At 39.4% G+C, this 13,580-nt stretch overlaps 1 protein-coding gene across 3 annotated transcripts in view; it reads left to right on the plus strand.

Annotated features, from left to right (window-relative positions):
- The window catches only part of LOC134797648 (protein gustavus), a 79,444-nt gene that overhangs the window by 62,767 nt on the left and 3,097 nt on the right, over positions 1-13,580 (plus strand). For all 3 annotated transcript variants that reach the window (XM_063769989.1, XM_063769986.1, XM_063769988.1), the window contains 3 exons: positions 3,835-4,137; positions 6,930-7,191; positions 10,876-11,131. In XM_063769989.1, the coding sequence (XP_063626059.1) occupies positions 3,947-4,137; positions 6,930-7,191; positions 10,876-11,131 (709 nt within the window). In that variant the 5' untranslated portion in view covers positions 3,835-3,946. The remainder of the gene's footprint in view (positions 1-3,834; positions 4,138-6,929; positions 7,192-10,875; positions 11,132-13,580) is intronic.

A 13,580-nucleotide genomic window follows, 5' to 3' on the forward strand; every position in this document is an offset into this window, starting at 1 on the left:
TGCACGAGTGCATGCACTCGACCCGAGCCTTTGACTTGAAATATTAACGTCTGCCTGCCTACGCAGCATGCGCATGTTGAAATATCGCATACGATATACAATTAAAGCATAAAAATGTCGTGACATCGTTTTGCACTGACGACTATGTACTTATTCCGACAGCCAAATATAATACGAATATGTAATTATTGTAAATGATGAACGCTGATATCATTAACGGAAATCGCGACGTTTCTCCAATTAAGAATTGTTGGACATCGTATCATTTTATTTTAAATTATAAATCTACATGATGCGATCCGATCCAATTAATGATTTAAGCCTTCCGATACGATTTCAATTTCGTTTATAAAAACAGCTTTCATTCGAGCGTTTTATTGAGTAAGTACAACTTCATTAACACTGAGCGACATCCGTTGCCTGAGAAAAACTGACATGTTATTGTGTACCAGTATACCTGATATGCGAAATATCTGTCGTATGTTAGCTACCTAATATATGCAGTCGACTTTTACGACGAACCTGTAAGGCTTGTTGAACCTTAACATAATAAATATTCAATGGAACTACTTTCTCAAAAATAATTTACGTTTTACGCAACGGCCTCGCCTTTCCAAGTTACCAGTGTCACTGAAATTTTGTCTTATTATAACTTCATTCGCGAACACGAATCGAGCCAGCAAACCTTCGCTTAGTTAGTGCATAAGTAAACAAACACCACGCTGCCAAATGAGTCGTTAAACCCGATTAAAATTGAGTGAAATGTTTGTGGCGGTTTTAAACAGCCACGGTTAACCAGTTCATTATTTGCGACAAATAACACGCCGGCCGTCCATTATAAATAAACGTTGTAATTGTAACACATTACAAATAATTATAAACAATCATTATTCATTATGTGTGCATACTTATTGTGTACATATCTTACTTGTATTATCATTTTCATACATAGCTATAAACTCATTCGAGACGCTGTCAAAGATGCCGGAATCTTCGTTGTTAGAATCATTTTACTAGAGTTAGACCAACCTAAGTTGGCAGCGATTTTGATAGCCCAGAATGTGCAAGTGTTATTTAAACGTCATAATTTCATAGAAGTTTAACGTTTAATATACCTATCACTTGCACAGTCTGGGTTATCAAAATTGCTACCAACTGAGATTGGTCTAACTCTAAATAATTATACTAAATATAAAATATAATTATTAAATTCTTAAACCATAAACCATTATTAATAGATGATTTGTGAGATGTTCTTGCATGCTTATATGAATATAATATACCTACCTACGTATTTTTAATAACATTAGGGACTATTTTCAATCAAAATACAGTCTACTCGTAATATAAATGTATTTGATTAAATCTGCACATCATTCAATAAACCAGTATCCTAAACATATTAGGACAGACAATATACAATATTTAAACGTACATATAACTCATGTCATGTATCTCTATGTTTACACTAGCACGTCACATGTTTAGTTCATTGTTCGGGCTCGTTGGCACACGCTAATACAGTGGCGTAGCGTTCACCGATTCCATTCACCTCTCACCGAGCGTGAACGGCCGCGATCTCCACACCCAACTCCCCCCTTTTCCAAAAGACAATTTTCTGGTTTACATCACCGACTAAGTCACACTGAAATCCCGTCACCTTTATCCGCTACTTCCCACGGCGCCGGAGGCAAATGCAACGAGATATCAGTGCTACTTCAGCGCGCGAGATTAATGACATAAGCTAATTTTAAATGATATTTTATATTCAATTACGTGTCAACGGACATTCTCATTTGTTACTTATATTATCGCATATTTTAAACATTGAAAACGATTGATGGAACTCACTTGAGGAGTTCCAAACGGTCCTGTCACGTGTAGATACAAGCGGCCACGTGAGTTTATGGATATGCTATCAGTTTTAACCCTTGCCTGCAAACTTGATGAGAAGATTGAGAAGGAATTCACATACTTGGAAACGTTTAGTAGGGATATTGGTTTGTAGTATTTGAAGCAATTATTTATACATTTCACGAAAATCACGAAAAGCTTTTGATTACTTATTTAAGTAATAAAACGGCAATTGTGGAGTATGGATTTGTATATTCTTCGCCTAGAGAGCAACCAAGATGCAATGATTGCGGAAATAGCTCGCACGCACGCGGAGCATAATGGCATCGATAATTGCGCATAATTCGTTACGAATTCAAATAGTCGTGTCAAGTTTATCGAACCTGTCTGCGGCCGCAGTACCCATTCGCCATTTGAAGCATAATTTGGAAGCGATTGTCGCCGGTGCGGTATTCGGTCGTTGTTTAGTTTTGTCAGAGGCGACGGAACGGGACGCATTCAGTGCCTTTCACTTCCCGCTTTTGTCGTGCGGGCCGCTCTAGGCTACGGAAAGGCAGACGGCCTTGTAACTTACATGCCTTCTAGGCGTCCCTTCGCATCCTACCTACAGAGCATTGTTGTAAATTTACGACTTAACTTTATTTGTAAATTCAAACATAGACACCGGCCTCGTGCTGCAATGACATCATAGACGTTCGTGTCGGCATATCAATTACAATGATCGTTTGCGACGTCATTATTATTTAGAAGTTGGCGGGCTTAACCGCGCGGAGCAATTATATGTAATTTTATTATATGACATCATAGTTAAGGAAAAACATACAGCCACTGTACATAAGTCATAACCTTAGTAGTACGTTAGCCTCAGAACGAAGCAGCCAGGGGCATGTTAACCTTGGATTTTGAGCGGCGACTTTCACGGTTAGACGGTCGTTTTAAGATGAGCCCGATCCGCCAGCCAGTGACGACACCGCCGTAATCTCTAGACAACCAGACCGCTCACGCGGACCGCCCGCCCGCTTACCAGAAATCAAACAATATCACTTTTAATTGCCACCAGACGATTACTGGAATTGAAATCGGATCGTCGTCATCTTACAATTTACTCAAACGAATTGTTTATCTTCTGACTTATTCAATCTAGTAACTTTCATAATTTATATCTAGCGATAACTTTGTAATAACTAGTTATGACAATTTAGTATTAATTTCCGTTTTTAAAGTTAATGATCACGACCAATAATATTAGGTATCTTAACATCGCGATAAGCTTGTAGGTAGCAACAGAGTTATACAATCTAATCTAAAGTAGATATAGCAATGGGTTGTATTTTCCCACGCTTTTACGATATCGGGTCGGGCGCGCAATTTCGAGTAGCTTTATACCAGCGGTTCTCAATCTTTTTTTTTTGACGGAACCCTTTTGGTAAGCGAAATACTTGATGGAACCCTACAATAAAACAATAGTTTTTAGAAGTGTGTTTTTTACATAGTCAAATTTTTCGAGGCGACTAAAGCATAGTGTTCTAAATTCTTGTGGAACCCCTGCAGGGGTGTCGCGGAACCCTAGGGTTCCGCGGAACACACTTAGAGAATGGCTGCTTTATACAATCGTTTACCTGTCAGTGCCAAGGGTTCGAATCTTGGGTCTCGTAGCTGCTTATCCGAGGATAAGCTAGACCAAAATACCTGTTCTGAGTTTTATGAGTATTAGGTAGGTACCTACATATTAACGAAGTATTTATTTGATAATAGAGCTTCGTCCTAGTTTCGACTATTAAAAACTAAACCCTCAAGAATCGATTTCCAATTAAAATTTTAAAGTGTAACAGCTGTCAAAGATTAGATGGATAAATGTCAAACTTCTTGTAACCGGCAACCGGCCCTTTCGTATTGTCTTAACTAATACTTAACTTTCTCAACAGGCTGGCAAGATAATGTACAATACCAGTATATTAATAGTGTTATTATTGATTGCAGGTACAAGAGCGGGGTGCGCTCAGTGAGGAGCGGGGCCGGCGGCGGCGCGGAAGAGGCGCGGCGCGGCGGCCTCAAGGCGCTGCCGAAGCGCGCCCGCACCCGCTGCAGGGGCATGAACATGGGGCAAAAGCTGTCCGGCGGTGTCAAATCGGTGTCGCGGGAGTGCTCGGCGCCGTACAAGGCGGTGGTCGCGCGCGAGCTGGCGCCCGAGCCGCCGCGGCCGGCGCGCCTCGACGCGCTGCTCGACGCGCCGCCCGCGCATCCCGAGATGCAGCTCAAGCATGCCTGGAACCCGGGCGATAGGTGAGCTCACTTTATTGTTACTTACCTGTGTACAAGAACTGTAACTTAGCTTCCTACACCTGTTTTTTCCAATGGATGTACACCACCATGTACACCGAGACACAAAAGTGCACTTCGCCACACTCACATTATTCAAATTGGTGCTTTTATTTAAAAACTGAAATAAGTTATTGATATTACAAAAAAATGTTTTTGTGTTTTTTTGTAAATACAAAATAAAAATAAAATAAATAAATAAGTCTTATTTGTAGTGTAAAGTCGCAGTGGGGTATGTATGAATAAATAAATCGAAAAGCCACGGATACGGCTTCATACATTCGTCATAGCTGTCACTACCATAGGACGTGTTTATTTCGGGATCATTATTTACTTACCTATGTTTCCAGATCAACCATTTGGAATAATCTGAAGTCGAAAAAGCTCACCAAATATATCACTTAGGTATGAGTGCCCCTCAACCAACAAGTAAAAAACGTATTTTACTTCAAGAATCGTTCAATTGAGCTATTACAAAAACTAGTTACTTACTCAAGTTATAGAGCTCGGAATTGCTCGGACTCTTAATTGACACCAATTTCCGAAACCCTTAATTTTCTATTGTGGGTCCTTGCGTGCGTCTTCGTCTTTCCGTAACATGCGATGTATGTTAATCAAATAGTCCTAGCTTTGAGTCTCTTGCCCGAAACTGGGCACTTACCTACTATCTGGATAATTTATCACTGTGTGGACACCCACAGAGCAATCTCAGTTATCCTTTCTCGGCTCCCTTGAGATATATATCTGTATGAGGTCGAGTGGCATGCTGAGATTGTGGAATGCTGAGATTGTGAAAAGTTATAACGGACATTTCTGACATATTTTCATCCGAATCCCAAATAACAGAAGGTAAACGTCATAGTGCTTGACATGCTCACGCCCAATAGATAACTCCCTTCTGTCACCTTTAATATTGACAATGACAAGTTTAAAGCTGACATGTTTACGGACAGCCATCACGAGCACTAAGACGTCTACCTTACGTTATGTATGAATTTAAACATGTTTTCATCATTACGTCACGTCACCCAAATCACTGATTTAAACTTTCACGATTATTAAACATTATCAAACTGCACAACGGGACTTAAATAATCGCGTATTTAAGTTTTAAGATTTACCTCCGACGTTTCGAGGACGGCGTTGTCCCCGTGGTCTCGGAGAAGACTGGCTCAAGTTGACATCAACATCTTCTTACCGCGCGAGTTTTTCGAACTACCCGCACTTGTCTTGTTTATCAGTTTGAACGTTTTGCGCACTAGGGATGTTACTCTGTCGACACACAACACTAACGATATTCGATTTATCGACTGTCGATATTCGTTTCCGCTTACATTTACTAATGACTGGATTCCATGTGGATGAATTCTTAAAACCCTCGTCCCGATTAAAATTGCAATGTTTTTTTATTTCAATGGCTTCCCGCACTTTTCTACTGTAGAAAATATATCGTATCGTGTATCTGTACATCGGAGAAACTAAGCGCACCATAGCAGAAAGAGTTAAGGAACATATCGCAGCTGTCAAAAATCGTCAGGTGAACAAGTCTACCGTTGCTGAGCATTTGCTGGAGTCAGGACAAAAACCACTGGATTGAACTGCATAACCCTAAAATCCTTACCACGGATCGCCATTTCTACAGTAGAAAAGTGCGGGAAGCCATTGAAATCAAAAAACATTGCAATTTTAATCGGGACGAGGGTTTTAAGATCTCATCCACATGGAATCCAGTCATTAGTAAATGTAAGCGGAAACGAATATCGACAGTCGATAAATCGAGTATCGTTAGTGTTGTGTGTCGACAGAGTAACATCCCTAGTGCGCAAAACGTTCAAACTGATAAACAAGACCCAAGTGCGGGTAGTTCGAAAAACTCGCGCGGCTAGAAGATGTTGATGTCAACTTGAGCCAGTCTTCTCCGAGACCACGGGGGCAACGCCGTCCTCGAAACGTCGGAGGTAAATCTTAAAACTTAAATACGCGATTAAGTCCCGTTGTGCAGTTTGATAACGTCATCCAAATGTTGTGCGAACTAATAGTCTTCGTACAGAAGCTATAAAGCCTATAAATGCCAATACAGTAATTGACCTGATTTACTACATACACTCAAACATCTGGATAGTGGATACGTAATACGACGCAACTCCTGTAGCGAGTTTCTCTCCGCCGCGTCCCAATTCCGGATTAGCTCAATAGGGTCGCCTCTAAACATGCTATTTTAAACCCCCATAAACGGATTACCCTTTGCCCTAACAGCTGATTATGGTAAAATATATTGTCCCAGAATTTTTGCTATTCATGTTCACCGTAATACGGTAAAAACGTTAGCATTTCAATGGATCTCGTTTCGTTACGAGTCTTGTCCTAGCTCTATACAACATAAACTATTTCCCCTCGCTTCCTACAATACTCGTAGTGTCCTCTCAGTGTAGCTCTGCGCGTATTGGGAACGCACTGTTCTAAATATGGATTAGTAAACAAATTTTGTAGTCCGTTGGGACTCGAATATTGCTCAATTAGGCTGAAATTTGACACGTATGTAAAATGTCATAAGTACATAGAGACCTTCTGAGAGATTTAGATGCTAATGTTTCTCTCATATTACTGCAGTTAACCGTAGTATACCCACAATTTAGATGCAAACTACAAGTAAATTAACATCTAGAAATTAATCAACTCCAGTGTTCAAGAGAGATATCTCTATATATTCCTTCTTACAATTGAAATATCTAACAACAACCTCCGTCCAATTCCAGATCACTAAACATATTCGTAAAAGAAGAGGACGCGTTAACGTTTCACCGGCACCCGGTGGCACAGAGCACAGACTGCATCCGCGGGCGTACGGGGTACTCGCGGGGCCTACACTGCTGGGAGGTGGTGTGGCCGTCGCGCCAGCGCGGCACGCACGCCGTCGTCGGGGTGGCCACGCAGCACGCGCCGCTACACTCCGTCGGATACCAGAGCCTAGTCGGCGCTACGGATCAGAGTTGGGGATGGGACCTCGGGAGAAATAAGGTGAGGCTTTCGAACATAAGGACTGTATCGTTTATTATGGGTACAGATAAAACCTGGTCTAACTGTTGACGTGTGTATTATTTTGGGCCTTTTGGGGTGCGTAACGGTCCATATAACAACTTTTGATATATTTTTAGTCGATATAACGATTGAGGGACATAATGCACTTTTGCTATAACAATACATGGTATATTCTTAGAGAGTCTAACTATCGTCAAGTATAATGAACTTGTAATATAACAACTTCTAATCTAACATTAACAGCGTATAATGTATATGTGATATAATTATGTTCCATATAACGCTCAGTTGGCATAATGTAGTACTGGTATAATTTGTAATATTTACTACTATTATAACAACCTACGTATTCGAACTTAAGGCAGGTCTCAGTTAGGTACGACGACGAGCGAAGCGAGGAGGAGTGTTAGGTAGAACTGCGACCCTACAGCGCGCGAGCCGAGCGAGCGAAGCGAGCGTGCCGCGGTAGCGGCCGGCGAAGCGCCAGAACCGACTTTTTTTATTATAACCTCAACTTATTTTTATACATTTGAATACATTATACCATAAATACTTATAACAAATATTCATTATATCCAGTAAACCTTATATCGAATAGATTTATATCGATTAAACATTATACCCAATGAAAATAGTTATTTTATTGTTATATCAAAAGTTCATTATACCGCTTAAGTGATTATACACCATGAAATTATACCAAAAGTTGTTATATATTTTGAAAATATATCAAAAATTGTTATACGGATCATTACACACCCATTATTTTGTATTACTATGTTCTTAAGGTATAATCTGGGGTTATTTTTAAACCATATCTGATATAAGAAGGTTTTACATTTATTTTATTTTAGGGACTTTATGATGATTTTAATACCGTCTAGCAAATATAATTTGGACAAGCCTATCGAGCTTAATTTGAGACTATTTCACTGATTCCTTTGTACGATTTAAAAAAAACAAAAGGTTTATATGCTGCCAAAATATGCCATCTAAGTGTTCTTTTCATGATTGCTCAATTGAACATCCACAGAATAAATGTGGTGAATTATTATCTTTACATGAAAACGACAACATTTTGGATTCCCGTCAATTTCTGACGCAAGCGAAATGAGGGAAACAGCTAAAAAGAATCTGCCGAAATCCAAAGCCTAACGGACATTCATGGCGTTGAACCATGGCTAGAACAGATCGATAGAAACGCTCCATGATGGTTATATTGTATACCAAAGTCGGGGTTGTCGTAAGTAACATGCCATATTCTCTAAAAGGCCACCATGCACAGATTCAAAACGTTTTTTCCAACTAAAAGAAATGATTAGACTATGCCCAGATGTTTCGCTTTACGAATCATATGCAAACATCGGATTCTAGGGGGCAAATTGTATGACGGGATCCCTATCCGTCATACAATTTGCCCCCTAGAATCCGATGTATGATTATATGTAATTGCTGTTTACATAGTACGATTTTTATTGTGTAATTTTGTCTTGTTCGCAAACCGCAAATTTTCTTGTAGTATTTGTCCAAAATCGTTGTTGTTATTCGGGAGGATTAGGTAAATATTGTCCAAACCATATGCTTTACGTGATCTCCCAGGACGAAATGTTACTTATTATTAAAGCACTAATTAAACTATATGTGTAATTTTTTAATAAAAATACAATACCAGAAAAACACGGCTAAGTAAAGTTGTACCCATAATAAACGATACAGTCCTTACGTATTAGCGTTCGATCCCCTTTTCTCTGAATTCGTTGGGGATAGCGTAAGGTTCAACTATCTCAGGAGACGATGATCTCAATAGTTGGGAACCCTAATTGTATTAAAACGAACCTGCAGTGCTGTGAAGACGCCGCTATCCCGAGTTAGTGATTAGTCATATAGGAAAAACCTTCGTGCATAGCAAGGATTACCATGATGAATTACGCTATAGCATGCCACGTTCCCCCAAACGGATATTTTGTTAGACTGGTTGTCTAAGCAAAGGCCTCCCTCTTACATTGCCAATTTCCTCTAGCGTTATCACGGTGATCATGCATAAATACTTTCACGTTACTCTTTTTACTTGAGTTAAACAACCTTTAAACTGAGCAGAAACCATTTTGAAACTGTAAATGCAAATGAAACACTAAGCAGCATATTTCCCTCGCTAGTTAATTCACAATATGGTTCTTAGTCATTGTTAGGTTACGTAGCTTGCAAACAGAATAGCGAACTATTTTAGCTTTTCCATGTTCCCCGTAATTCTCGCTAATCTCGCTCGCTTGCTTAATGTCGAAATAGAGAGAGGCGTCTAGAGAGGCGAGAGCTACATGGCACAGTTCTCATAGTACCAAAGCTCCCCTAATTTATTACGAACTATAGAAATGTTTTGCGATCCAGTTGCAATCGATTGACCGGTTGATGGATTGATGTTGCCAATAACATTCAGCGTCGAATTAGTATTTGCGCACTGAATTAGCAACATTTAGTTTCCTGTTTTGTAGATATTGACGATTAATTTATCGCTATTGGTTTGCAGTCTAAATGTCAATTAGTGTTGTGATTAATTTGTGATATGACAAAACCACAATTCTCAATACTTATTAAAATCATCGATATTAGCACAAATTTAGTTTAGAATATAGTAGCGCGAATCAAGCGGGCTATAATATGTGTTATTATTTCCCAGATGGTTTAATTAGGACAATTAACCTTTAATTTTAGTACCTGGGTATATAAACGAGGTTATGTTATAGTCTGTATGGTACAGATGTAGGGCATAATTGTTTTCCATCGTAGTTTCTCGGAAACGTTCGTATTAGTCATGCTACTTCAGTCAACCTCAGTACTTTTTGTACAGAGACTGACTGAAGTAGCAAGACACGTTCGTACCTTTCCGTGAAAATACGATGGAAAATAATTATGCACTACATCTGTATAAACTTTAAGTACACGTCGTTACATTAAAAAATCCCTGTGCCACGTATTTTGACATCGTAACTAGCAACGCCAAGAAAACGCAATATAGCGTGACGACTGAGTTCAGCGCTGGAACGTCAACAAGGTTTTTACAGGCTTTTTTTTTTTATTTATTCACATATAGGATTCGTTCAAAACTTGTAAGCTTGCAGTACCCTGAAATGTTCAAAATGTTCGAATAATTATGTTATATATTTGGAGTCGGACGACAATACAATATTGAAAATAAGCTAGTAAATAAAGATGAGGGTGTAGTAACTCTAATAATACAAAATGAAGGTTTTATAGACGAAAACTGTTAATGTATATTGTTATTGTAAACAAAATGAATGAATGATAAGGTGATTACTTGGCTAATAGATAAGGTTGCTATATGTCCCGGAGACCGGATACGTACATATGGGACTGTCACCGTAATTAAGTATCGCGTCCCGTATTTTACCTGTGCCGTATATCAATACCGCTGTAGATTACGTACATAAATGGACACAATCATCTCCGTTTAAATAGATGTTGTATAGTTGGTAAATAAAAGATTGGTGCAAAAAAATTCTAAACTGAAGCACAGGAGCAAAAGCAGACGAAGTTTTAGACCTGGAGTTTCAAACCTTCATAGGCTACGGTAACCAGTTACTAACAAGCGATATAACCGCCCTGATATAAAGAACCACGATTAAACGTTGTGCCACTCCGTTTCAGGTGTACCACAACGCGAAAGGCACGGGCGGCAGCGGCACGACGTACCCCGCGCTGCTGCGGCCCGACGAGCAGTTCATGGTGCCGGACCGCGTGCTGGTCGTGCTGGACATGGACGAGGGCACGCTGGCCTTCTGCGCCGACGGCCGCTACCTAGGCGTGGCGGCGCGCGGCCTGCGCGGCAAGACGCTCTTCCCCATCGTCTCCGCCGTCTGGGGGCACGCCGAGATCACCATGAAGTACATCGGCGGCCTCGATCGTGAGTACACACATCACGCCTTCTGTTATTATAGTCAGGGAGCGCTACCGAGAAGCTCGATGCTATTCTTTTGTCAGTCTTTAGCCGTCAATTAGTGCTAGAGCTTTAAAGATAGGGTTAAACGAACTTCTCTGGATTTCGGGGTCTAAGCCCGGCTCATAGTAACAATTCACTCTGCCCTGTATTAGTAGCTAGAATATTTGTTTCGCTTCTGTTTTATTAGTATAGAAAAACTACCTTAAAATTGAATTGGCTCTATCTAATTCCATACATGTCTCGGGTAAATATTGACTTCAATTCAAGTTATAATACAAAACTATGTATTTACGTAACCTGTAATTATATAAAATATCCAACGATCATTAAAATTATAATTAAAATCCTACCGTCGGAAAATGAGTCTACACAAAAGTGACCTCTGCCTCCACCAGGCGGCGTAGCACGGTCGCGTTTTTATCCCTTGTCGCCATGCCTGTCACGTTCTAACAAGTATGTAAGTGCGAAAGGGACGCGCATAGTCATAGTCGATAAAAATGGAACCGTGCTGCGCCCGCAGATTATACAAAAATTTATGAGAAGTAAAACGTCGATAAACAGCTATATTTCAAAATGTAAAAATCTATTTCTCCCAATAAGGCTTATATTAAACTATAGCATATTGATGAATTCGTTTAAATTACATCACATACACGTATCATCTGGCTTGCGATTGCTATTATGTAATTGTTTAGAGTCTGAGCAAACTCGACTACACTCGATTCGACTCGACTGTTTCGAGTTTCGACTGTATTAACTGTCGGACTTTGCAATAATAAAGTGTGGAATTGTCATCATAAAAGTCAAATTTCTATGTAACTATGACTATAATGGCACTTCCACTTTGTTTTGTCAAAGTCGGTGCAGAGTTTACCTAGACGGACACAAGTACCATTAATTATGAATAAGTACCTACTTATTTGTTTTGTTTGAGATTAATCTTGGTCAATAACAGCTGTCAATCATTTATAGTTTAGCGCCCATTGTTAAGAAACCTTGTAATGACCGTTGATATTAGACGGATCTTGAGTAATAAGCAACACTTAATTGCAGAATTATTGTGACAATTAACGTTTTTATCCTGCGTAATTAAATTTAATACTTAAACAACAATTACGCTTTTCCATGCTACGATTAACTGTGCAGTGTGTATAACATTTATAACAGAGTCAATCAATACTCGTTTGACAATGTATGGAAGCACCGATCTCTTATAGATAAGCCTGTCAATAGAGACAATACGTCCCGAAAACGTTATCGTTCTTTTGAACCAGACGCGATTGTTCATATGAATTCATATGGGTGCATACCTATCGGTGCTTTTTGTAATTCATATTCAAATAAGTTTTGGAGATATGGAGGTTAGAGAAGTCATGTTGGTTTTATTTATCTGCAATACATATTGAACAGAACAGAAACATCATGCAAGGATTTAATTTTTGTCAGAAGAAGATCGAGAAATGTATTAGGTTTTGATTCGGATATTGAATAGTATACAAATTTTAAAGTATGACCAGGAATATGTGATCACGCGTCGTGTTGCGGAATTTCAATAGAACGAATTTATTCATATTATACTGAACTGTTACCCTAGAGATGAGAATAACAGCGCCCTCTTGAAAATGATCATACATTATTGGTCAGGCTTTATATAACTTGATTTGATGAGAACAAAGATTGCGATAGAAATATTAACAATGTTATATGTACCTATGTATTATGGTTTTAGTGCAGACAGAGTAAATGTAGTTTTATTGGAGACTGAACATGTTTTAGGATGGTATTCTACCTGTTTAATGTCAGAGCCTCTCGCTCTCTCATTAACCCTTTGAACGCCACAGACGGCAATTGACGTCAACGCAAAATCGTGACAACGACGCCAAAGACGGCATTTGACATCGATCGTTTTTTGATGAAAATCTACTGAAAAATACCCCACTTTTAGGTTGGCATTATTTATTCACAAAACTAAATTTTACGGCAAATGGATGCGCTGTTTGGCGTTTGAACGCCGAAAGCAAAATGTGATACGCAATACACATTGGACAAAGATATTGGTTAGTGGGAATACCGCCCTTAGATGCAACTGTAAACAAAGAGTTGGATAGTGTAGGATTTTTAGTAATTTATTTACACTTTCATCAGTAGAAGTATCGAGCCCGACCTTATTCTTTTCATATTCAGTGGAAAAAGTTCGGTCACAGCGGAAAGGCTTCCAGCTCTTTATAAGCGGTGGCATCTAGGAAAGGTGCCGTTTACGTTTGCAATTAATACATATAGGGTGATCCGTATTTCGACGTAGGGGGTCCCACTAGAGCTACTTAGCGGCGATTTTAAGTCTGTCAATCCCCGTTTCAGTGGTTTTCTAGTTTTCCTGTTATTCATCGTTCACTAATCGTGCGTGTCCGGTTCC

The sequence above is a fragment of the Cydia splendana genome, chromosome 15 (assembly GCF_910591565.1).
Source record: "Cydia splendana chromosome 15, ilCydSple1.2, whole genome shotgun sequence".
Taxonomy (NCBI): Eukaryota; Metazoa; Arthropoda; class Insecta; order Lepidoptera; family Tortricidae; genus Cydia; species Cydia splendana.